The 27,893-nt window shown below is 42.2% G+C and overlaps 1 protein-coding gene across 1 annotated transcript in view; it reads right to left on the reverse strand.

Annotated features, from left to right (window-relative positions):
• Nucleotides 1–27,893, reverse strand: part of ST8SIA6 (ST8 alpha-N-acetyl-neuraminide alpha-2,8-sialyltransferase 6) — a 174,217-nt gene that overhangs the window by 102,639 nt on the left and 43,685 nt on the right. Inside the window, exon 3 of the mRNA XM_070408060.1 lies at nt 6,590–6,676. Coding sequence (XP_070264161.1) covers nt 6,590–6,676 — 87 coding nt within the window. The remainder of the gene's footprint in view (nt 1–6,589; nt 6,677–27,893) is intronic.

The following is a 27,893-nucleotide window of genomic DNA, read 5'->3' on the forward strand; positions in this document are numbered from 1 at the left end:
CCCAGGTTCAATTCCAGTCAAGGGCACATGCCTAGGTTGCGAGCCCAGTACCCAGGTAGGGGGCGTGCAGGAGGCAGCCAATCAATGATTCTCTCTCGTCATTGATGTTTCTATCTCTCTCCCTCTCTCTTCCTCTCTCAAATCAATAAACATATTTTTTCAAAAATACATTTCATTTTAAAAATTGAGCTATCAGCTGTTATAGTGTGTTACATTTTTTTGGACACCCTGTATATGTGGCAGATGAATCTGGTTCACCACTGCTGATTGGTGCTTCATTTGATAGTATACCAGAGGCCCAGTGTAAGAAATTTGTGCACTGGGATGGGTCCCTCAGCCCGACCTGCACCCTCTCCAATCTGGGAGCCCTCAAGGGAGCCCTCTCCAATCCAGGAGCCCTGACAGCATAGGCCCACTCCCCATGGTTCTCTGCTCTCTGTGGGGCCTGGCCGCTCTGTGCCCACTGCCCAGAGGCTCTCTGTGGCCCAGAGGCTCTCCTCGGCCAGGGCAGGATGCTTGCCTCATTGTGGGCTTGATTCCCAGTTGGGGACATGCAGAAGGCAGCCGACCAGTGATTCGCTCTCACCGATGATGTTTCTGTCTCTCTCTCCCACTCCCTTCCTCTCGGAAATCAATGAAAATATATTAAATTTTTAAAAAAGAAGAAGAAGAATGAATAAAACAAAGCGAAAAAACAGCCACTCTCCGGATCATTGTCCCAACCCCTTGAGATTCTGCTTCCCGGCAAGTGTGGACAGTTTGGCTCAAGTAAACTCGTAAAAGTTCTCTACAGGTTTGAATGCTTTTACATGAACACAACGTATACACCTGCTGCTTTCTGAGGGCGAGGCAACAGAATCAGTCCATGAAGTCTGCTGTGAAACTGTAGAGGAGTCTGTTTTTGCTGTCAAAAGCCAGGTCACCTTTAGAAAGAGTGTAGAAAACCGGAAATGGGATTTACAAAGAGAAAACAGACAGAAGTGAACAGAGGGATGCTGCCGCACTCTTTTCCAACCAGACAGGCTGGTTTCTCAAACATCCTCCCTCCCTGAAGTTGGTGAGCTGCGGCCTAAGGGTGGGGGAGTCAGAGAAGCCCGAGGCAAGGTCCAAGGCTCTGACATCACTGGAGAGCTTTCTGCATTTGAATGAAGCCTTGGAGTGAGATCCATTGGAATGAATCACCCTGACCTCTTCTCCTCCCGCTTGCTCCCTACCCCACCCCGTACTCCCCGAGTCCAGGATCTGTCTGCTCCCAGCCGTCTCCACTGAACATGCCAGGTGCAGGTGGATCCCAGAGAGTGGGCACTGCTCCCCACAGCAGTGCCCAGCTCCGGAGGGTGCCAGCGCCCTGCAGCCTGTGGTCCCAGGGACAGCAACATCCAGCAATGGCAGATACTCAGCCTCCCTCCAAACACAGGAGGAAAGACAACCTAAGCAGCAAGCCTAAGGGATGCCCGGGAAGGACATGCTTGCTGAGCTTCCATGTAGAAGGCCATGTGTGTGCTCTGCCCAGAGGCCCTCTGGGGCTGGGGTGGGATGCTTGCCTTGAAGCAAGTGTCTGGCCCTGGCTGCTCATGCTGCCCTCTCTCAGTGGCCGCCGCCTCAGGACTGGGGGACTCTGGCAAGCTGAGGGGCCTGGGCACCGCCATCTTTGTGATGGAGTGACAGTTAATTTGCATATTACTCTTTTATTTGATAGGATAGTTGTTGCTTTAAGCAGCTTCCCAGCCAGGCACTATGTTTCCCGATGCCAACCACACACAAACTCCACTCACATCTATTGGCCAAAACCAGTCACATGACCATAAACATCTAGGTGGGCCCGTTCCAAACAATGGAAGTGATGTGTGTCTCCTCCAAGCTGTGTGTGCTTTCTCCATAGCATCTGCATATTCGCTTGCAAGCCTGGGATCATCTGCTGAAGATGGCTACCATGTAAGATGGAAGGAACCAGAATCCCTAAGTCAATATTAGGAGAGTTGCCTAATCGAGAAGGAATATCTATATTGAATGTTGTATGAGAGAGAATAAAATTTTGTGTTATAACATTGTGTTTTAGAAGATTTTGGTAGAGCAGTTCATCTACCCTGACCAAGTGGCAGACATCAAACAAGTATAATTGTAAATATTCTCAGGATCTAAGATCATCTGGGAAAACAGAAGAGCAGCACAAAGAAGAAAAAGGCACAGACACAGAGCAGAAAAACCCAGGAGGGGAGAAATGAGTTCATTTCCTGGGTCAACCCCTAAAAATATCTGCTCTTAGAAAAAGCAGTTCATTGGCCTGACTGGTGTGGCTCAGTGGTTGAGCATCTATCTATGAACCAGGAAGTCATGGTTCAATTCCTGGTCAGGGCACATGCTTGGGTTGGGGGCTCAATTCCCAATAGGGGGCATGCAGAAAGCAGCTGACAGATGATTCTCTCTCATCATTAATGTTTCTATCTCTCTCTCTCCCTTCTTTTCTGAAATCAATATTTTTAAAAGAAAAATCAGTTCATTGGTCTGAAGCAATGTGGACTAAGATAAATAGCTTGGTTATCCAGACAATTATCATTTTGCTAAATATATAGTCAGAAAAAAATTACAAATAATCTTTGCCATGTTGAAAATAAGCAGTGCTAAGGTGGCTTACATAGCATTTTTAACACAGTATCATATTTTATTTTATTGATTTTTTTTACAGAGAGGAAGGGAGAGGGATAGAGAGTTAGAAACATCGATGAGAGAGAAACATCGATCAGCTGCCTCCTGCACACTCCCTACTGGGGATGTGCCCACAACCAAGGTACATGCCCTTGAGGGTAATCAAACCTGGGACCCTTGAGTCTGCAGGCTGACGCTCTATCCACTGAGCCAAACTGTTAGGGCCACAGTATCATATTTCATCTGTGAGATAACTGGTGAAAAAGATTGGGCTGAAGAAACCCAGAGAAACATTCCAGGGGAAAGGATAAGGTAGGAAAACAATGCAAACCTGAAGATTCAAAGTATGAGAAAGACAGAAGTTACAAAGTAGTTTCAAAAAAGGAATAGAAGTTTATAGATTTCAGGATACTTTTTTAGAGCTAGAAATTAGAGATGGTAGAGAAAAATGTGTTGAAGGCTTAAGAAGTATATTTATTCATCTATTAGTTTATTCAACAAATATTTACTGAGCAACAACTATATGCTGTGTCTGTGATTGACACCAAGGAGAGAATAACTGTGAATAAGCCCTTTGGAGTTCATAGTCTCCTTAAACAGAAAATAAAAAATTGTGATACATAGTATCCTATTCCTCAGAATGGCAACTGCTGATTCAAAAATATAGTCAAGGCCAGTGGAGAAAAGGAGCATGTTCCTCTTCCACCACAACTCTGTCTCCCTAAGTTCTATGTTAGCAATCTGAAGAGGACAAATTGGCTGAAGAAAGAGAAAATTCTAAGACTTCAACAGACCATGACAAAAATAGAGCTAAATAATTATTTCTAAGAAAATGAAATTACTTTTTATCGCCACACACTGAATAGCTTTCCTGATTGTTCCCTGTAAGTCTGTAATAGCAGTGGTCGCAGAGCGCACAATTCCTGATAATAGACAATACGACTGAAAAAATTAGTCTCCTGTGTGCAAAATAACATTCACCACAAAGGACAATCCGTGCCTGCTCTCCCTGGACCTTTGGCGAACAGAATGCCAGTGCAGGCTAATTACACGAGCAGGTGAAAACTATCTGTGTACTGGAAAGCCGTCCCCTAAAGAATAGCCCAGAAAAGGTCTTAGTACCAAACACAAAACAACATAAAAAAAAAACGAGAGAGCAAACATGAGAGCGTATGCACAGGCCTTTTCATTAACATCCTACAGTTAACCATTTTTGTGGATGCACATAAAAGTTGTCAAATTCTCTGCCTTAGAAAAGAACACCTTCCAGGATGCAAGAATTCTCTCCCCCTTCTCCCCCCATGCTGACCCAAGTGCTTTGCTCCAAGGCACAGCTTTGGACCAGCCTTACGTTGAGGACTTTTGTCACTTTGAGGTGTAAAAATAATTCATGTCAGAAAGAGAGTTGAAGAGTCAAAGGCAACTTTCACACACTGATTCACATGTTGGGCAGGAAGTACAACTGGCTTGTCACAGGCGATGGTAGAGCAAGGACCAGTTTTTCCAAGTTCTACTCTTCATGAGGCGTGATGCCATTTATCTGCAAGAGGTTTCGAATTTGAGTCCCTCAGGGGAAGTTTCAGAAAGAGCTCAAGAAACAACAACAAATGGCTCCAACATGATCAAAACAGATGTGTAGCCCCATATATAATGCATGAGCTACCTTACGTCCACCCCAAATCCAATGAATTTATTGTTTGAGAAGAGAAGCATTGGCAAGTGTTCATTCTTGCCATCTGCGGTAAGTGAGGGTCCTGGCAGGAATGAGGGCCCAAATTGTGTCATTTAAGAAAAGCTTAAAGAAGGGGTATTCCCTAAAGGTGTGGGCCAAATGTAGGAAAATCCATGTACAGTATCAGGGGACTATTTATAGCCTATACCTAAGCTAAAGAATCCAAGGAAGAGGAGAGGAGGGAAGGGGAGGGGAGGGGTTCTAAAAAAAGTCAAGGCTTTCATTCAGGATGCAACAGCTTCCTTCAGTCAAGGATGTAGCTGACCTGGAGGAACACCACAATAAGAAAGCTTCTTTCCTTATTTTCTTTTTCTGATCAATTTCTAGTGCTCCTCTCTGGGTCAAATCCAAGGAAAACCAGGTCACAAAGGAGCCTATAGATTAAAGTCCTTGTAGGTTGGCCTCCCAGAGCAAAGAATGACCCAAACAAAACCACAGTGAAGAGAGAAAAGTGGGTCAGGTGTGGCAAGTGGAAGGTCCTCAGCACAGGCCATTTCTCTGAGAAGCTTAGGGCCCATCAGCTGGAATTTAAGGAAAAGGAAACAAAAATTTGAAGAGGGCTATCCTTTTGTAATAAACTGAGCTATCATACCAGATTGGATTGTCCAACAAGACTAATTCATATCAGAGATCTCGCCTAGTATCAGGCTTTCCTACTCAGGTCAAGGATCCAGTCAGTCAAGAGTTTCAGACAAAGCAGAGAGGAACCTGGGATAGCAAGGATGCTCCGTGGTCCTGTCTTCCTGCACTGGGCATGCACCTTGGCTTCGAACAGTAGGCGAGGTCTCAGAGTGGGTCCGTGGGGTCCCTGGCACAGCAGGAACATTTAAACTAAGACACAGTTCCCTTCTACCCAGGAACTTGGATGGCTTAGGACAGTGGTTCTCAACCTTCTGGCCCTTTGAATACAGTTCCTCATGTTGTGACCCAACCATAAAATTATTTTCGTTGCTACTTCATAACTGTAATGTTGCTACTGTTATGAATCATAATGTAAATATCTGATATGCAGGATGGTCTTAGGGGACCCCTGTGAAAGGGTCGTTCCAACCGCCAAAGGGGTCACGACCCACAGGTTGAGAACCACTGGCTTAGGAGCCATTCTCCAGGGAGACCTGCCTTATAAATCCTGGGTCCCATTTACTGTAAATAATCCCTAAGCCAGGGAACAGCCTGTTAGGGGCTCTCAACCAATAAGGACACTTTCTCCCAGCAGATATCATTAGCCCCTAACCCAGAGGTGCAGTTAAAAAGAGATTAGACCAGGTTGCCTACACACAACCTCCCACACCCCCAGGGAAGGGAGGGAATGGATTTCAGGCAGCCTTTTTAACTCCTTCCTCCCACAAAAACTATGTTTATATTTAAAAGAGGAAGAAGTGTGTGTGTGTGTGTGTGTGTGTGTGTGTGTGTGTGTGTGTGAAAAAGAGAGAGAGAGAAAGAGAGAGAGAGAGAGAGATTGAGATTTTCAGGGGGAAAAAGAGAAAATATGTAACAATATGGAGGAGGGAAGGTCACTGGGCCCCTTGCATGAACCGGCCTCAGGAAACCTGCTCAATAACCTTCCACCTTTGTCGGTCAAGCCCACAGCCAAATGCAACTGCGGTGAGTTTTTTAAGGGAGATCACAGGTGTAACCACAGGCCCCACCCCAAAGGCGCCTTCTGGGCCAGCAACGTCAGCCCCTGTCCCTTCCCACATGACAGGAGCAAGGCAGGATCGCTGCCCTCTGACCCCAGGCCACCGCGGCGCTTCTATGTCTGAAGCTCTGTAGCTTTTAGATCTCCTTTTCCCCAGTTTGGAGAAGATGTGTCAAGAACTCTCTAGAAATACAGGATTGTAAGCAGGTGTGGGGAAGTGTGCCACAGCCGAGATTTGGGGTAAATCTGCTAGTCCTTTGGGATTGCAAGCACTTTAATATAAGTGAGCATTTTTCTAAAATCAGGTCCAGAATGTTTACAGGATTCTCAAAAAGACTGCGGGCCTATGAAGTTTAGCCTGCAGAACTGCACAGTTCTTACTGAATGTGACCCAGGGCAGGATGAGTCCCTGCCGCCGGGGTCTGACCCTGGGCCGCACTGCCCGGCTCCTGGCCCGTCCTCCTCACCCAGGGGAGCATCCAAGCTCAAGGTCAGGCCTGAATACAGTCTTAGTTTCCAGATGATTTCAAGCATGCTATAAAATATTTAGAATATAAAAGTGTAGAACTTACCTTTTCGTCTTGTTAGAGAGCGTCTGGAAGCCATCTTGCAGATTCGTGCACCTCTCCGTCGGCTGGAGCAACTTATTCAGATAGGTGCTGTTTCATGGAAGAGATTTTAAAGAAAGGTTGATTTAAAATGAGAGCTTACAAGATGCTGTTAACAGAAACCAGATTTAATTGCTAAAGTGTGCTCAAATGAAGTATGGTTTGTATTCCATTATTAGATTTCTTGGTGGAAAAGGAAATTGATATTTTCACTTCTGATGGGTCTAAAAAAGAAATCTCACACTATAATGTCAAAAAGGAAAGAACGCCTTTGGAAGATGTTATATTATCATGTTTTCCTATTTTGAAGTTATTATGTGCAATGAACGCGCTATTGAATAGTTTAACCATTGTGTGTGTGAGCAGACTTTATTTTTAAAAGATGTTGTCTCTGGTAGGAGACATGCAGGCACAGGAGATCAACAGTTCTCTCCAAAAAGAATGCAAAGTAAATCTGGCCTTTGATTATTATAGTAGCCACGAAATAGGGCCTTTTGCAATAGCAACTCCCTAATAGCTATTGCTTTATGAACTTGAAAAACTGGAGCTGGAACAAAACCAAATACAAAAGTAAGGCCCTGGTCAGTGTTTCTCAGTAGCTAGAGCGTCAGCCAGAGCACGGGAGGGTCTCAGGTTCGATTCCCAGTCAAAGGCACGTACTAGGGTTGCAGGTTCAATCTGGCCCCAGTTGGGTACGTGTGGGAGGCAGCTAATCAATCAATCAAGCAATCAATGTATCTCTCTCACATCAGTGCTTCTCTCCCTCCCTCCCTTCCACTCTATCTAAAAATCAATGGGAAAATATCCTCCTGTAAGGACTAACTACAGCAAAAAAAGCAAGGGGTTATGGAGTCAGGCTACCTACAGAGACTCGTGGACATGTGCATCCTACTTAACCACTCCAGCCATCAGCTTCCACATCTCCAGTTCTTCCCTCATAGTGTTATTGTCATGATATGTACAATGACATGGAAATGGATGTAAAGCACTTGACACCATGCCTGATATAGTAAATGCTCAAAAACGTGTAACATCATTTTCCTTAGCCTTCAAATTGTGCATACAACTCCGACTACTATCAATCCATTTATTTGACCATCCTGAAGGTATTTGCCCAAGACAACTTAATATGGGCTGGGGGCCAGGCACAGGATGCTTAAGATGTGGTGGTGGATAAAGCAGGCATGGTCCCTTTCCCTAGCGGAGCTTGCAGTCTGATTAGGGAGAAAGATACATCAAACCAAAAACCACACAAGTGAATATAGTATAGAATTATGAGCTGTGATTAGGATCATTAAAACAGCAGTGGGTGCCTTGGAGGAGTGTAATAGGGAGACCCCTGCATACTGAGGGGCCCCTGAGATGGTATCCTTTTCCGTGGTCCATAAACCACGGCTCATGAGCCACGTGTGGCTCTTTGGCCCCTTGAGTGTGGCTCTTCCACAAAATACCACATGCGGGCGCGCACGTACAGTGCTATTGAAACTTCGTGGTCCATGCGCAGAAGTCGGTATTTTGTGGAAGAGCCACACTCAAGGGGCCAAAGAGCCGCATGTGGCTTGCGAGCCGCAGTTTGCCGACCACTGCTTTAGGTGATGATCTCAAGGATAATCCAAATGAGCTAGATGAACTTTGGGAAGTGTGTGTTTGGGGACGGGGAGGGGGACTTTCAGGCAGAGGGGAAAGCATGTGCAAAGGCCCCAGAATGTAACCCAGAATGTTTGAGGAACTGGAAGAAGGCAGGTGGGTCTCACAGCTAAAGGCTAACGGGTGTTTGGAGTAAGTAGGGGCTGGAGCACACAGGCCTGGTGAACTATGTTGTGAATTTATCTGCATAAGGAGCAATAGAAGGTTTGGGGCAGGAGAGTGATGTGACCCAATGTATGTTCTAAGAGGTTCACTACACAGAAGAATGAAATGGGAGGAAGTAGGATACAGAAAATGTGATCAAGTTAAGAGGGTCCTAGGGGAGACATGATGGCCACTGAGACTATGATGTCATAAAAAACACCCAACTCACAGTTGTTTTACATGAAAAAACTCTGTTAACTTGCTCATGAAATGCCCACTGCATGGCTGGGCGGCTTTCCAGGGCAGCTGTGCACCTTCATTTCAACAGCCAGCTTCCATAACTGCTGCAGCAGAAGATGCCGGATGCAGCCTTACCCTGGGTCTGAATGCTCTAGCCCGGCCAGAGCTAGTCACATGCCCAGCCTGGTCACAATGTGGGAGTCAGACAAACGCGCCCTTCCTGAGTGCCCAGAAAGAGAGGAGCCTGGGATACGGACGTGGCCTTGGCACCACACTGCCCAGCAGCCTGAGAGCAGCCACCAGATATAAGATCTATTCTGGAGATAAGACTGACAGGACTTCAAAATAAATTGGATGTGGGAGGTGAGGGAGCAGGAGGTGTACAGGCAGAGATATAAACAAGAAAGTTCCATAATTAATTCTCCAATATTTCTCAGAAATGCCTTCCAAAAACACTGTTCACGGAGTACATATGGGCTCATAAAATCCCTCTTTATCCTGATATGATTTTTCTCCCCTCCCCCACAGCCGTCCTTCATCTCCCTCCTTCTGTCTACATGCCTCACCTTCTGTGCTTCCTGAATGTGTAATCATACTTTCCAAGGATTTGTTTACTTCTAATTGGCTGTGTATTTTATTTGGGCAGCACCGTTAATGAAGTGAATTACCAAGCCAGCAGTGCTTTGAATTATGATGGCTTTACAATATTGAATTGTAAAACTGTAACAAGCAAGCACCCATAGGATTTAATGTCATATAACTTTCCTTAAATTGGAGAGTATCTTTGTTAATAAAAAGCCCAAACAGTTTTGCCCAACTAAATCACAGATGACGCATGGAAGGCAAGTGAAGTGTCAGGGATAAAGTGGCAATGAGAGAATAAAATCATAGGAAAAGAAACAGCATCTTAAGGGTTACTAGGCCCAGCCTTTGAACCTGGGCTCCCCTCACTGACGGTGGTCTTTGAACCTAAGGGTTTCCTTTTTAAAATCTTTACTCAATAAAGTAATTATAGGGGTGCTATAGATGGAATGTTTGTGTCTCCCTAAATTCACTTGTTGAAATTCCCCAAGATGATGGTATTCAGAGGTGGAGCTGTGGGAGGTGATAAAGCTCATGAAGGGAGAGCCCTCGTGAATGGGATTAGTGCCCTTATAAAATCGGCCTGAGAGAGTCCTTGCCCCCTTCTGCCTGTGAGGTGACAGCGAAAAGATGGCCATGAATGAGGAATCAGAACCTCACCAGATCCCAGATCTGCAGGTGTCAGGATCTTGAATTTCTCAGCCTCCAGAAGTGTGAGAAATAATGTCTGCTGTTTATAAACCACCCTTTCTATAGTGTTCTGTTTCTGTTATAGCGACCCAAATGGACTGAGACTAGGGTTTATACTGGATGTGTTTAAAAACACCTGGCATACAGAAGTCACTAAATAAATGCTGTGTTCTGATTCTCCTAAACACATCAGTGTGTTATTTCCTCAAACCACCTGGGTCATTATTCCCACAGGGGTCAGCAACTGCTCCCACCCATGGAAAGCCACTTCCCAGTGAAAGGAAGAGAAAAGGAAGCCCACTGAGTTCCTCTCTCCTGTCTCTTTCTCTCCTGCCCCTTTTCATTCAAAGAGTTTTCACAGTTTTCTTCCTTTTCATCTATTGTCATTAAAACCTTCCTAGGATCATATGGTAGCTCTATTTTTATTTTCTTTGAAGAATCACCAGACTGCTTTCCACAGTGGTTGTACCGGTCTACATTCCCACCAGCAGTGAATGAGGGTTCCCTTTTCCCTAAAACCTCTCCAACTCTTGTTGTTGCTTGTCTTGTTGGTAATGGCCACTCTAACAGGTGTGAGGTGGTATCTCATTGTAGTTTTAATTTGCATTTCCCTGATTGCCAGTGAGGTTGAACATCTTTTCATGTATCTATTGGCTGTGTGTATGTCTTCTTGGGAGAGGTGTATTTTCAGGTCCTCTGCCCACATTTTGATTGGATTGTTTATTTGTTTGGTGTTGAGTTTTACAAGTTCTTTATATATTTTGGAAATCAAACCTTTGTCAGAACTACTGTTTGCAAATACCATCTCCCATCTGGTTGGCTGCCTGGTTGTTTTAGTGAAATAAGTCAAACAGAAAAATCTAAGAACTGTTTGATTTCACTCATATGTGGAATATAAAACTGAAACTTATGTACACAAACAGCAGTGTGGTGGCTGCAGAGGGAGGAGGTGGGGGAAGAAAGGGTTCCTAATATGAGGTGACAGGAGAAGATTTGACTTTGGGTGGTGGGCACATGGTCCTATATACAGATTTTGTAAATTAGTAATCCACACATGTAACCTTTATGTTCATGTTGACTAATGTCACCCCAATAAATTTTCTTAAATTTTTAAAAAAATAAATGGAAATGTTCTAGGAAATGTCCAAGCATTCACACGCTAATCCATAAACTTCAAACGTTGTCTGCATTAGGCACCTGACCAAGATAGCCCCTCTCACTGCCCTTAGGTAGAGCTCCCAGTTCGTGTTGTTTTCAACAGTGTTTGAAACACATATCAATAGTGTAACTGCCATGTTTTAAAATGCTTGAGGACCTGACACTGCAGAGATGTCAGGAGTCCCTGGAGAAGGGGGAGGCGTGAGGTCTCCCAGGGAGAGGGCTAGGTCACCCAATTAGCCTAGAGAGTCACTCCTCTCTGTTGTGTGGATAAGTGAGGACCAGATGTTTCTTGAATCTGAGTTCATGAGGAGAACCATGAGGGAGTTACTTGCTCTTGGAAAAGGAAAAGAAGAAATCTCCTCAGTTCTGAGTGAAGAGAGGACATGACCTGTGCGGTTGGCACCCACTGCGGATGAAAACATTAGACTGAATCCTCCTTCACTTCTGATTTGGGAACATCTCTCAGATAAGTCAAAAAGGACAGAGAGAACTTGACTGAGATGAAAGTAGGAATGCCCAATACCTGGAGTCAGGGGTGACCTGGTGGAAGAAGAGACTATACAAGACAAGTGTGGGCTGACTTATGACCCAGGAGGGCTTACTGTGGAGCACACCACAGCCTGTGCCGGGAGCTCACACTCAGGTGGAAGAAGTCCAGGATGTAAACTGGACCCCCTAAAATGAACTGAAGTTGGCAATCTGAGCACTTGGGTCTGGGGAGAGAACACACATAGGAGTCAGGAGGGCTGCCAGACAAGCTGTGAGAACCAAAATCCCTGGGGCCAGACTTCTGTGGGTTCAAAATGACAATGATGTTTCTGTCAGCTCCGATACTTTTTAAATTTCAATCTTCTGATGAAAATCCCTTGTAACAACATCTTACCAGAATTAGCTGGCGAAGAGAGAAAGAATCAGTCCACGTGTGATCTGCCAAACTAGACAGTGGAGAGTGATCCCAACACAAGTCACGGAAGGAACAATGGCCACCTTCTTGGAGCTCCCCTAGAACTCGGTGGACCAAGTTAGCGCTTGAAGTCTCCCAGACCAGATGCTGAGAAGGCTCCCGCTGATGCCTATCCAGTCTCTCCATTATAAGCCCACAATCTCTGCCCATTTGTCACTATGTAAGATTGCTTGTCTGCTCACAGGTAGCATGTGTAGCATCTTGCCAGCACTCAATTTCCAGTTCCCTTGATATTTTATCACACTCGCCTGGCAAATCTGTGATAAGAGAGTAGTAGAACTTTTGGAATAACACATTCCTATAGTTAAGCCCCCAGGACTGCTGGGGAGAGAAATCACAGAGTAGGTGGGTTGGGGCTTTGATAAACTCATGGTGTCTAATTTGCTTGGACTTTTGTTCACCTTAACAATCCTATTACGTATTGCTAGCCACCTCCTCCCTCCATTTCCTTCAACAACTACTTTCCACATTCACTGTTCTGCTGTCTTCACCATTCTGTGTCTTCCTATTTAATCCTATTTCAGAAAAAAAAAATGATGCTGCCTGGTATGAATTAATGTTTAGCCATAAGCCATCCTCATCTTTTATCTCAGAGAAAATAGTGTCTCTCCTCTTACAGAAGGACAAGCCACCTGCCATCATATCGCTGCCTGTCTTCTCCAAGATCCAGGCCCATCCTTTCATTTTTCTCTTTACTGAATCTTTAGTCTTTCCTGTCCACTGTCTCCTTCTCACACTTGTTCTCTACCATCTCAAAGTAAAAAACAAGCCAAACAACTCATTCCACTATTCTCTCCTACCTAATGCCTTGCTCCTCCTTCAAACTACAAACCACTTCTGACCCTTTTCTTTACCTACAAATCCACTAAACCATCTTGGAAAGCATCTCCAAATTCAAGGCGCATTGCAGTCCTCTTCCTTCACCCCCAGAAGGACTGGAACCACTGGCCGCTCACTCTGCACCTGTTCCCATGGCAATCCTTTCTCTTTGTTTTTCTACCTCTGACTGCTGATCAGGGTCCTTTTGTAGGTTCTTTCTTGGACCAATCTATAAGTGTTGGTGTCTCCAAGGTTCTCCTTTTTCTGTCTGTTTCTTTAAAGCAAATGGTTGGTATTCGGTTACAGTATTTCCCAGTCCTCTCTCCAGGCCTCTTGTCTTCACAACCTGCTTGTTTCTCTAATCATCTCAACCAACCTCTTTTCCCTTCTGCTCCATCCTCACCGTCCCTGAGATGAGTGGCCTCGTGTGCATTTGATCATGTCGTGTCCCTGCTCCAAGACCTTCCATGACCCCCATCAGCTTCAGGACATGCTTCACACTCTTTAGTTTGACATACAGAGCCCCTGACCATGACTCATCTTTTATTGACAGTTTGCTAAACATTAAATGATACAAATTCCTCTTTCTCCATTCCTTGCAAGTCATGTTATGGATTCTGACTGCTTTCATTATTTAATTATAGAATTTATTTGTTTAGGCAACTAAGCCTTCGGGCACATTTTCATCACTTCGAAAAATCTTTAATAGGATTGGGGGGGGGGGGATATACACAGAAACAAGCATTTCTTTTATCCTCATCTGTGTGGTTGATCTGCTTTTTAGCAATTCTCTCTTTATAGGTCAGTCCTGAGTTGAAAGTGATCGGTTTACAAAGCCACCTGGCAAGATTTCACAGAACAGCAAGAAGCTAAGAGACTCCTGGAAAAAGAATAAAAATTAAGATTCTGATAATGCAAAGAATATCTCAAAAAACAAGTAAACAAGTGATTTGATCCCTACAAAACAATATCGTTAATACTTACTGGGTACCCTCAAGGACCTCTGACATAGATTTTGCCTCACATTCTGAGCATTACTTGTAATTAGTGCAACCAGGCTCCTGGACCAGTGAAACATCCCTCAAAATAATCTGCCTGTAGGCAACCAAGAAGTTTCAAGAACATCCAAACTCTACCTACAGTAGCCATAACGGGGGCAAAACTAGATTGTGAATCTCAATGAAAAGCTTAAAACCAAATTAAGGTTATTCTCTCTGAAGAAAGAATTCTTAACAGATGGGAAATGCAGCCTAAAATGGAAAGCCCATAGAATTCGAGTTCTTCCATATACTTCTCCTGCTCCTTCCCCTTTGCTGACCACCAGCAGAAACCCCCCTGTAAAGAAGTGTAACAGGCTGGCCTGCCTCAGGCACAGAGGCGATAGTGGCCACTTGCGTTCTGACTTCGAGCTCATCAAGAAAACTGTTGGTATAATGTGCCCCCTCCACGTAGTTTCCCTGAGAGAGAACAGGATGCATCCAGCCCACTGCATAGTTTGATTACTCTCTCTAACTGACTGGTATTTTGGTTTATAAATTGCCTGCCTATGAGTTTGGTTAACACAAATCTGCCTTTGAAATACCAACCGTACACAGGAACTACAGAACCAAGTCTTGGTGCCTACAGAGATGGGCAGACCCTGGCCTGTGTCGTCCTTCAGTCATTCACCAGGTGTCATTGGAACCCATACTAGGAGCCACTGAGAATGGTGGCTGCTGGAAATAGGACAGTGAACAAGACAGTGTCCCTTTGGCCGTGGAACAAAGAGTTTGATGAAGAGGACAGTCAGGTAAACACACGCCTACCAGGCCGAGTTTGCAGAATGAATGCTGGCTATTTTCCATAAGCATATTAACCTCAACGAAACCATGAATCTGTGTTTTGGTAGATGTCATTTAATTCAAAATATAGAAGCTGCTTTTAAAATGTCTACATACACTTCACCTGTTGTACAGGAACGCTGAAGCCAACTGAACTTGCAAAAAATTCTGCAAACCATTTCTGTTAATTTGGCTTTCTCTTAACTTTTACCTGCCTTTAGTTGCCCTTGACATAGGATAATTAGCTAGCTTTTTACTACTAAATTAGTTGCCATAATGTATTCCAGCCCCCCTACCATTGTTGATAGTTTTCAAAAATAAAAAATCATCAATACCCCACAAATATAGAATGAACACACACTGCAGAGTTTACTTTGTACATAATGAGGAAAGCAGGAGAAGCCTATGCAGACACACAGATACATTTATAAAACAGGAATTCTGAGGTGAATGTGCAAATGGCGGCAAAATTGATGTGGGGGAGAGGCTGCACAGAAGTCAATTGGACCTTCACCAAATAGAATGTAGTTTGCATATGTATAGACAAGAATTATTTTGCATTGCTCTGAGTTAACTACAACTTACTTACAGTGTTGTAAAATTGCTCCCAAAGGATTAGACCTAGATAACACAGGGGGGTGTGATCTGAAGAATACAGTTATCCATTGAAGCACAAAATCTCCCTAACCCATTAACAGAATCACTGCCTATCACTATAATGTTAAAGGAAGAATCCACAGCAATGAACCTGATAGACTCTCACTTCCTCTGAATTTCAGTCCCCTCCACTCTACTGTTTGCCTCAAGAGGAACAGGTGGGCCTGGCTTCGCATGAGTCTTTTAGAGCAAACCCAGAAGCATTAATTTACTTGAGGAGGTTGAATTCCAATATAGAGATTTATTAAATTTTCTGCTCGAAAGATGGCGGCGATATAGGCAGACGCGTCCCAGGTCTTGTCCCGGAGCAAACGGAGTAAGCAGCTGAAACTAATAACACCCACCCCGAATTGGCAAATTTACTCAGCTGGTGAGACGGCTTGCAGCCTGGAAGGGCAGACCTCCCCTGGAAAGGTTAAAAACCAGGGATCTGGGCAGGAAAGTTTGCCAGACCTGAGCCCAGAGGGTCGGAGGGAGACCGCATGGTAGACAGCCGCGTCTCTTGGGACAGACACAGACCCTGACCAGGGTAAGGAGTTCCGCGGGTTTGCTGGCGCCAGGAGATTTGAGATTTGGATTTTGTGACTGCGGAGAACTGAGACTAAAGGGGGCATCCTGAGGAACTGATCAGACCATGCAGTGCCCATAAGAGAGGAGCGTTTCCCAGACCGTGCCTTTAAATCAACGCAGCAGATCCAAGCAACAGCAGCCCCCTGAGCACCGCAGCCTCCTGATCACCACAGCCTCCTGATCACCACACCCTCTGTCTGTGGAACAGCAACTGTACGTGAAGCCTCCCCCCACCAGCCAGAAGAGCCAACACAGCTGTGAACAACACCCACCAGAGGAGCTGCTGCCAACTGGAAAGCAGCTGCTACCGCAATCATCTGAGCAGCAACCACAACCCAAGGAGCCCCTGCCACCCAGGGAGCAGCCACTGAACATCTCAACATCTACATATGTCAGCGAGATCAAACATGGGTAGGCAAAGAAACCCCCAAAGGAAAGAAAAGGAGGACTCCCCAGAAAAGCAGCTAAGTGAGACAGAGATATGCAACATGACGGAAAAAGAATTCAGAATAAGGTTCCTAGAGTACATGCACCAGATGTTCAAGAAGCAAGAAGAAACAGATGAAAAACTCAACTACTTATGCAAGAAGCTAGAAGAAACAGATGAAAAAATCAACAACTTAAGTAAGTCCCAAGAAGAAATGAAGAGTGACATAGCTTCAATAAAAAACTCCATTGAAAGTATCAACAGTAGACTGGGAGAAGCGGAGGACCGAATTAGTGAATTAGAAGACAAGGAAGCAAAACACACTCAAACTGTACGGCAAATGGAGAAAAAAATTAAAAGACAGGAGGAGAGCCTAAGGGAGCTTTGGGACAACATGAAACGAAACAACATACGAATAATAGGGGTGCCAGAACAACAGAAAGATGAACATGGATTAGAAAACCTATTCGAAGAAATAATATCAGAAAACTTCCCTGAGGTGGGGAAGAAAAAAGACACACAAGCCCAGAGAGTTCCAAACAAGGTGAACCCGAAAAGACCCACACCAAGACACATCATAATTACCATGGCAAATGTTCAGGATAAAGAGAGAATCTTACAGGCTGCAAGAGAGAGACGGAAAGTAACATACAAGGGATCTCCCATTAGATTATCAAATGATTTCTCAACAGAAACACATCAGGCCAGAAAAGAATGGACGGAAATCTACAAAGTGATGCAAAGCAAAGGACTGAATCCAAGAATACTCTATCCAGCAAGGCTATCATTCAAAATTGAAGGGGAAATAAGAAGCTTCACAGACAAAAAAGGGCTAAGGGAGTTTATCACCACCAAGCCAGCCATGCAAGAAATGCTAAAGGGACTGGTCTAAACAGAAGAAATATCAAGCTCAGAAAGAAAACAGCCACATACACACACACAAAAAAAGAAATGGCTACAAACAAATACCTTTCAATAATAACTTTAAATGTAAATGGACTAAATGCTCCAACCAAAAGACATCGAGTGGCTGAATGGATAAAAAAACATGACCCATACATCTGCTGTCTACAAGAGACCCACCTCATTAGAAGGGACTCACACAGACTGAAAGTGAAGGGATGGAAAAATATCTTTCACGCAAATGGAAAGGAAAAGAAGCTGGGGTAGCAATACTTATATCTGACAAAATACATCTCAAAGTGAAGGCCATAACCAGAGATAAGGAAGGTCACTTCATAATACTAAAGGGATCAATACAACAAGAAGATATAACCCTGGTAAACATATATGCACCCAATGCAGGAGCACCCACATTCATAAGAAAACTTCTGGAAGATATCAGGGGAGAGATCGACAACAATACAATCATAGTAGGGGACTTTAATACACCACTGACATCACTGGATAAATCCGCTAGACAAAAACTCAGCAAAGAAACAGCAATCCTAAATGACTCACTAGATCAGATGGACTTAATTGACATCTTCAGAACACTTCACCCCACAGCTGTGGAATATACATTCCTCTCAGGTGCTCATGGGACATATTCAAAAATAGACCACATATTGGGTCACAAGCAAAGTCTCCACAAATTCAAGAAGATTGAAATCATAAAAAGCTTCTTCGCAGACCACGATGGCATAATGTTAGAAATAAACTACAATAAAAACAACCCAAAATACTCAAACACTTGGAAGCTGAATAGCATGTTATTAAATATTGATTGGGTTACCGATGACATCAAAGAAGAAATTAAAAACATCCTGGACACTAATGACAATGAAAACACAACAATCCAAAACCTCTGGGACACAATGAAAGCAGTCCTGAGAGGAAAGTTTATAGCTCTACAGGCCTATCTCAAAAAACAAGAAAAAATGGTAGTCAATCATCTAACTCTACAACTCAAAGAATTAGAAAGAGAGCAACAAGAAAACCCCAGAGTGAGCAGAAGGAAGGAGATAATAAAGATTAGAGCAGAAATCAATGAAATAGAGACCAAAAAAACAATACAGAAAATCAATGAAACCAAGAGCTGGTTCTTTGAAAGGATAAACAAGATTGACAAACCCCTAGCCAGGCTCACCAAGAAGCAAAGAGAGAGGTCCCAAATAAACCAAATCAGAAATGATAGAGGCGAAATAACAACAGACCCCACAGAAATACAAATGATTGTTAAACAATACTACGAGCAACTCTACTCCAACAAACTGGACAACCTGGAGGAAATGGACAAATTCCTAGAAAAATACAACATTCCAAAACTCAATCAGGAAGAATCTAAAAACCTCAATAGGCCAATAACTATGGAAGAAATTGAAGCAGTCATCAGAAAGCTTCCAGCAAACAAAAGCCCAGGGCCAGACGGCTTCACAGGGGAGTTCTACCAAACATTCAAGGAAGAACTAAAACCCACCCTCCTCAGACTACTACAAAAAATTCAAGAGGAAGGAACGCTTCCAAGCTCATTCTATGAAGCCAGCATCACCCTAATACCAAAACCAGGTAAAGACATCACAATGAAAGAGAATTACAGGCCAATATCCCTCATGAACATAGATGCCAAAATCCTCAACAAAATCTTAGCAAATCGGATCCAGCAGTACATCAGAAGGATCATACACCATGACCAAGTAGGATTTATCCCAGAGATGCAAGGATGGTACAACATCCGTAAATCAATAAATGTGATACATCACATAAACAAATTGAAAGAAAAAAACCACATGGTCATATCAATTGATGCAGAAAAAGCATTCGACAAAATCCAACACCCATTTTTGATAAAAACTCTCAGAAAGGTGGGAATAGAAGGATCATACCTCAACATAATAAAAGCCATATATGACAGGCCCACAGCCAACATCATACTCAATGGACAAAAACTAACACCATTTCCCCTAAGAACAGGAACAAGACAGGGATGCCCACTCTCACCACTCCTGTTCAACATAGTCCTGGAAGTATTAGCCATTGCAATTAGGCAAGAAGAAGAAATAAAAGGCATCCAAATTGGAAAAGAGGAAGTAAAACTGTCCTTATTTGCAGATGACATGATATTATACATACAAAACCCTAGAGACTCCATCAAAAAGCTTCTAGACTTAATACATGAATTTGGCAATGTAGCAGGATACAAAATTAACCCCAAGAAATCTGAGGCATTTCTATACACCAATAGTGAACTTTCAGAAAGGGAGATCAGAAAAACAATCCCATTTACCATCGCACCAAAAAAATTAAGATACCTAGGAATAAACTTAACTAAAGAGGTTAAAGACCTCTACTCAGAAAACTACAGGACGTTGAAAAAAGAGATAGAGGAAGACATAAACAGATGGAAGAACATACCATGTTCTTGGATTGGTAGAATCAACATCATTAAAATGTCCATACTACCCAAAGCAATCTATACATTCAACGCACTTCCCATTAAAATACCAATGGCCTTCTTCACAGATCTAGAACGAACTCTCCAAAAATTCATCTGGAATAAAAAAAGACCCCGAATAGCTGCAACGATCCTGAGAAAGAACAAAGTAGGTGGGATCTCAATGCCAGATATCAAGCTGTATTACAAAGCCACTGTTCTCAAAACTGCCTGGTACTGGCACAAGAACAGGCATATAGATCAGTGGAATAGAATAGAGAGTCCAGAAATTAGCCCGAACCAATATGCTCAATTAATTTTTGACAAAGGAGGCATGAACATACAATGGAGCCAAGATAGTCTCTTCAATAAATGGTGTTGGGAAAATTGGACAGACATATGCAAGAAAATGAAACTAGACCACCAACTTACACCATACACAAGAATAAACTCAAAATGGATAAAGGACTTAAATGTACGACAGGAAACCATAAAAATTCTAGAAGAATACAAAGGCAACAAAATCTCAGACATATGCCAAAACAATTTCTTCACTGATACAGCTCCTAGGGCAGTTGAAACTAAAGAGAAACTGAACAAATGGGACTACATCAAAATAAAAAGCTTCTGCACAGCAAAAGAAACCATCAACAAAACAACAAGAAAACCCACCTCGTGGGAAAACATATTTGCCAACGTCATATCTGATAAGGGCTTAATCTCCAAAATTTATAGGGAACTCATACAACTTAACAAAAAGAAGATAAACAATCCAATCAAAAAATGGGCAAAGGATCTAAATAGACACCTTTCAAAAGAGGACATTCAGAAAGCCAAGAGACATATGAAAACATGCTCAAAGTCACTAATCATCCGAGAGATGCAAATCAAAACAACAATGAGGTACCATCTCACACCTGGCAGAATGGCCATCATCAACAAATCAACAAACGACAAGTGCTGGAGAGGATGTGGAGAAAAAGGAACACTTGTGCACTGCTGGTGGGAATGCAGACTGGTGCAGCCACTATGGAAGGCAGTATGGAGGTTCCTCAAAAAATTGGAAATGGAACTCCCATTTGACCCTGTGATCCCACTCCTAGGAATATATCCCAAGAAACCAGAAACACCAATCAGAAAGGATATATGCACCCAGATGTTCATAGCAGCACAATTCACCATAGCTAAGATCTGGAAACAGCCTAAGTGCCCATCAGTAGATGAATGGATTAGAAAACTGTGGTACATCTACACGATGGAATACTATGCTGCTGTTAAAAAGAAGGAACTCCTACCATTTGCAACATCATGGATGGAACTGGAGAGCATTATGCTAAGTGAAACAAGCCAGTCAATGAAGGAAAAATACCACATGATCTCACTCATTCATGGATAATAAAGACCATTACAAACTTTTGAACAATAATAGATACAGAGGCAGAGCTGCCTCAAACTGATTGTCAAACTGCAGTGGGAAGGCCAGAGAGAGTTGGGGGGCAGGAGGGAGGGGAGTAAGAGATCAACCGAAGGACTTGTATGCATGCATATAAGCATAACTAATGGACATAAGACACTGGGGGGTAAGGGAGGGTAGGGGTTTGTCAAGGGGGGGGGGGGGAAAGGATACTTATGTAATACCCTTTGTAATACTTTAAGCGAAAAATAAAAAAAAATAAAAATAAAAAAAAAATTTTCTAAACCAGGTGGGCAAGAGTAGGATACTAAATAGCAAATGAGCCTTTGGCAATTAGAGATAAAAATTTTAAAGGAACTGATTGGGAAAAAAACAAATGACAATCATTGGGCACTGGTGTCTCGTTTCACTGGTCCTTAAGTGCGAGACCTTTGGGGGCTAGAGAAAAGCTCAGTGTAGTGCAGAATCAGGGTAGAATTCATCTACAGTGCAGCTTTTTAAGTCTTTTCTAATCCACCTCCAACAATACTTTCTTACTCTACACAGCCAAGATTGTTCTGAGCTCTCTTTAAGGTCCATTGAATTTGAAAACCTTGAATAAACTATGTTTTTAATACCAATGTCCATATACCTTGATGCAAATATTATGATATACCTCCTGGTTAAGGATGAAGATAACAATCCAAACATCTACTGGATGATCCTTAGATGGCTAGTGCTGTTTGAAACACCTTACACAGCTGTCATCTCATTAATACCTCTCAATGAATAGACAAGGTAGGTACTGTGTGTTTTACTGATGAGGAAAATAAGACACTATAAGAATAAAGAACATACCTACCCCTACTCTACTAGTTAGAACTGGAGTGGAGGTTTGAACCTAGACACCATGGTTCTCTGGTCTTAACGTTGTGCTATTCTACCTCCTCTTATAGGGAAAAATTCATCCTTCAAAGGAAAGCTATTCATTGTCTACAGCACCCCTCCCCTTCAGGTTAACTGATTCTGAGTCCATGTTTGCTGACAAAGTTTCTCTCCTTGACCAAGATGTAGGCAGGCTCCTCTGGGCTCTTTTTCAAATAGGCCCAATCCTTGGGCATGGCTTTCAGAGCCCAATTTTAGCAAGAGCTTGCAAAGTCAGTTTAGCCATAATTCCTCATCCTCCACATATGATCGCCTTCAATATCTGACAGAATTCCTCATCTCTCACCATCCTCAGGTGATATCCAATCACCCTGGCCTGCCATCAGCAAGAATCTTGTCAGGCCAGATTAGTTGAATCACTTCTTACCCTTGATGTTTTCTCTTAGTAATTTGCCATTGTTAAAAAAACAAAACAAAAACAAAAACAAAACAAAACAAAAATACAACAAAACAAAACAAACAAACAAAAAACAAGTAGCAGGCCCAAAATGGAGTCACTTGTGCTAAGTCCCACATCAGCAAACCAAGACTTAATACTTAACCTAATTGCAGTCTTAGCCTCTAACCTTTAAGCAGTCAATCTGGAATTACCTGGTCAGCACTAGTGAGGTAATTGGCCTTATAAACCCCTTCCATCCCACACAGGAACGTAACCTAAGCATAAAACAATCTACCTTTTGCTCTCTTAATTTAAAAACTTCCTTTTCCCACGCTCTTTCTGCCTTTAAAAGCCTTTCCTTTTCCATAGCTCTTTGAAACGCTTCTCTGTCTGCTAGATGGGATGCTTCCCAATTCATGAACCACTGAATAATTCAAAGCCAATAAAATCTGTAAAATTTACTCAGTTGAATCTTGTTTAAGACTATCCACTGACCCCTGGCCTGCTCCTTTGCTATACATTCCCACATTTCCTTGTTGAATTTAGAATAGAGCTCAATCTCTGTCCCCCACTGCTCCACTGCAATGATCCTTATACCTATCACAGTAGAACTGAATAAAGTCTGTCTTACCATTTTAACAAGCATCATGAATAATTTTTTAACAGAGCTATTTTGCAATTCTATAACTTGTAGCTAGCTGACAGCAATGCGAAATAATTCTTGTCTATAGGCATGCAAATAAGTTATGTCCAGTGGAGAGACAACTCTCCCCCACAGTGGAAAAATGAGTTTGCCTCCGTTTGCAAATTCATCCCAAGATCCCTGACCTATAAATGCGTCTGTGCCTTTGATCTGCTTGTAACACCTTACCCTTTTTCTCACTGATGAGCTAAATAAAATCTTTAAAAAGTGTTCATTTTCACATCTATATGAGAGACGTGATTTTATTAGAATTATATTTTTTAACACTCTGGATGAGAGTGCTGAAAACATTTCCCAGGTGAATAAACTCATTACCCTGATCAAAAGGATAAACTTGGGTGGCAACCTGACCAGAGTTCAGATCCCTGGTCTGCTACACACTAGATGCTTAGCTCCAAGGAAGTTATTTAACCCCTCTATGCTTTTAGTTTCATTCTCAAAATGGATATAATACCGTCTCTGTGATAGATGCGATGCAGTTTATAAGAAATAATGTATGAAAAGGCACAGCACCATGATTGGAGAGAGCCCTCATTGTCATGGCAGGCCTCTTGAATCACTGCTTCTCAAACGGCAATGCACCCATGAGGCACCTGGGAAATTTACTAACATGCAGACTCTGGTTTAGGAGATCTGAGAGGGGCCTGATATTCTGTATTTCTTACAATCCCTTAGATGATGCCAATCCTGCTGGACTGAGGAGCATATTTTGAGTAACAAAGTCTTAAAAGCCTCATGGATCAAGTCCTTCTGCCCTGATAATTTTTTCATAACAATCTAGACCAGTGGTTCTCAACCTTCTGGCCCTTTAAATACGGTTCCTCATGTTGTGACCCAATCATAAAATTATATTCGTTGCTACTTCATAACTGTAATGTTGCTACTGTTATGAATCGTAACGTAAATATCTCATATGCAAGATGGTCTTAGGCGACCCCTGTGAAAGGGTCGTTCGACTGTCAAAGTAGTCGCGACCCACAGGTTGAGAACCGCTGACCTAGACTTTCAAGAGCAGTGTCTTATGGCCAGAAGCATTAGAGGGGAAAATAAGGAAACTATTTGAAAAACTCTAAGGGTAAACACAGCTAAATTACCATGTTGCTAATAAGTGTTTGTTATTTTTGTGGGTTTTTTTTAACTTTTCAGATGAAAAGCTCAACAAAGGAAATAATATAAGAGATTTATGGTACTGAGAACATTGAACATAATTGCTTTTCTGAGCCAGGTGCAGGGCTTGTCCTACCCAGAGCTCCACTACAGAAAACACACAGGTAGCCTCCACCATTGCTAATACCTCCACTTGGCCCACCAAACACAACCCTCGATAGGGCGTTGTTCAAGCAAACCAGATAATAGTTGACGGATACCAGCCTTTTCCAAGAAAAGGCCAATGGTTGTGAGTTACTAGCTATGCAATCCCAATAAAAGAGTTCTCCATCCCAACTAAAAAGTGAATAAATTTCTCTGTCAACTCAATATTTCTCCAATAAAACTTGGAGAAGTGAATTCTGGGATAAGAACTTTAATGAGAAAATAACTTTATCTGTATTCCATGTTGACTCTATGATAGTGTTTGAAATAGCCATATAATCACTGGATACATTTAAGAATTTTAAAATGCTTAAATATTTTGAACCATAACAATAGTTACAAAATAAGTTTAGTCATCAAAGAGTGAGTGAAAACTCTCTTATAACCTGTAAGTCAATAGTTCATTTTTCCATATTCATATTTCACAGTCAGTTTCAAGAAAGCATTAGGTTCAAAACTAAGGACCTCAGATAGATAATTTTATGGAATCTTCTCTTTAAAAAATGAACAAACAAAATTATAGGGTAGTACTGTGGTTTCTGATCATCAGAGCGAGGAAAAAATGAAGCAATGAGAACTGGTCCAACACTGGATACCAACATGGAGAAGCTACTTAATCAATAAGGCTCCAGGGAAATTATACGCTACAAAAACATAAGCACTGCAGAAGCTCATCACCGGTGAGCAGTGAGCAAAATTCTAATTTACCGACCTAACATTCAAAACTGGTAGATGTTTGTATGTCTTACAAAGGCTATTTAGGTTTAGTTGTGAAATTCAGGTGAGTGGTATCAGAATGAAAAGCGCTGTAAACATCTTGAAGAAATCATGTCCAAACAGTTGGAGACACCTTAGATATTAAACAAAAGAAAATGTGTAATAAGAGAATAAAAATAACAAGTGGACCATCTCATCTTACTGTGGCAACTTTATAAATGTGAAAAGGGGTAAAAGACCCTGTCACATGTAATAATGATTTTCCTAATTCTGAAATAAGATAGAAACTACTATTCAGTTAACAGGCAGCACACAAGACTACCTTTTCAATCAAGATTTTTTCCCTATGACCCATGTTTTGTAACTGTGAACTAGCATTTGTTCAAAAACAACTTCTAGAATTTGCCCTTAAGTCACTGTCACATTGTTTCCATGTCTGTCTGTGACACGATTGCATCTTTCTCATCTATTAGTAGCCACCTAACAAAATATTTTTAAATGGATGAATGAATAAATGAATGAACCTGAGTTACTTTAAGATTATACCTCATCCAGGGAAATATAGATAGATTCTGGAGCTGATCAGATAGAAAAGAACGCTAAACTTCTAGAAAAAAAATCAACAGGGAGAATTAGAACCAAAAGGGCCATCTTTTGATCAATCCCCAGCTAATTATAAGATTCAATTAACCAGAAGAACCAGTTTCCGTTCATCCTATTTAATTGAGATTTTACCATATTTAATAAGCTGTTGTCCAAATATTCTTACTAATATTGAATGAAAAGAGAACTGGGTAACCAAATTTACTCTGTTTATAAGTAAACTGTAATTAGGAAGGGTTATGAGAGTGCCCTAAGAGGCCTATCCATCACAAAATGGAACAATATAATTACAGATGAAATTCAACAAGGAAACTCTTGGAGGGGAAGAAATACAGTTACTCCCATGTGGTGTTGAGTTCTGAACATTGTAGTCAATGAGTCAAATCTCATCTCACGCAACTCAGGAGCAATAAACCTACTCAACAAAATTGAGCTCTTGATTACATTAAAGTGTACTAATCTCATATCTGAGTATCTACCATTTCCCAGGTGAAAAAATGTCCTATCATTTCACTTAAATGTTGAGATAATTTGAATGTAATTAAATCAGAGCTACTATGTCCAGTTACAGATTTGTGGGTGGGGGGGAAGGAGGTGGAGGCAAAGGGTTGGATGTTTTCTTTTTGCTTTGCTGTCTTCCATTCATACTCGGCTCTGTCTCCATTTGCAACAGAACCTCTTTCCAAGGACATCCCAGCTTCTCTACAGCACCTTTCCCCTTGGAGGATATCCCTTCTTGCTCTTTAACTAATTCCTAGCTCATTTCCTATTCATCTGAAAAACTAGTCTTTGTGAGTAGGATCACATGTGGTAATGAGTTTTTAATTTATGATAATTCACAATGAACATTATTTGTATTTTAAAGATGCTTTTAAAGAATATTTGTTCCACCCTCACACCCAATCCTGTTGCCTTTAAGCAGAACCAAAGAGAGGCACCCCCCTCTACTAGTGCAAGAACTGTAATCACTTTGAACCTCTGGCCCCTTCACGGCCCCCCCCCCCCCCAATCTATGCTTGTGACTACTCAATTCTCAAGTTCCCATCCTATCCCACTGGATAGATTTGCCTTTCCTGGTTTTCATCTTAGGTATCTCTCTTAGTCATAATTAGCAATCACTGTGACCACCCTCACCACCAATATTTGGCTCCTACTGCCCATGATGACACCTGCTCCCCCTCACCCCCAGCTCTGGCCTCCCAATTGGGCCTTCCCAATTCATGACATCCCATCAACCCATCATCAGCCAAGCCAGCCCCTCTTGACTGGCTCAGAAAAATTAGTAGTCCAATCAAAGGCCTGAAGTAGAGATTCCAACTCTGAAGCAGGCTCCACATTTTGGACAGAGATGGGCTCCTCAAGTCACCCCATGGGAGCCATCATTCTTGCATTGTGTCAGACAAGGTGTAACCTAACAATGCCAGCACAGGGATAACCCTGAGTCAGGACAACAGAAATCCAGCCACTGCTACATGAAAACGGCTGCATCAGGGTGTCCTCCATCAGTTGGAACCTGCATTTTCCTGCTATACTGGCCTTCAGGCACTTTGTCTACAAGAGCTTTATAGGAATGGATCTGTCATCAATGTTAAGTGCATATTAATATAAGGGAAGCAAGGAGAAGCTGAGATAAAGGCACACACAGTGCAAGCATATTGTTATGTAACACACCTCTTTTTTTCCATTCTATCAAAAATTGAATGCATTTTTAATTCAAGAAATATGATATTCAGAATGATTATTTTTGTTACAACTGTGGCTTTTTCCTTAGGCAAAGGATGCTTCCATCTAATTCAACTACTTATTATCTTTTTTTCTCAACAATTCTATTTCTTTCCCAGTAATAATGTATATTTTTCAACGTTTTAAATCTCTTTATTAAATACAATTGCATGTAATGTGGAATTTACAAGTCTTATCTCATTCTCTTTCTTCCTGAGCAATTCCGATATGAAAATTGCAGACTGAATATATTTCTTCAAAGTTCCTGTAACTTTTTACTTAAGATTTCTGAAATAAGAATTATGGCTCTTTAATACCTTTCCATCTAATCATTGCTGTCATACAGAAAAACAAAAACAAAAGTTACTTATCCAGTGTCCACTCTGAAACTTCTCACTTTA

This window comes from Myotis yumanensis, unplaced genomic scaffold (assembly GCF_028538775.1).
Source record: "Myotis yumanensis isolate MYYU_CA2020_CCGP unplaced genomic scaffold, mMyoYum1.0.hap1 SCAF_1, whole genome shotgun sequence".
Lineage (NCBI taxonomy): Eukaryota > Metazoa > Chordata > Mammalia > Chiroptera > Vespertilionidae > Myotis > Myotis yumanensis.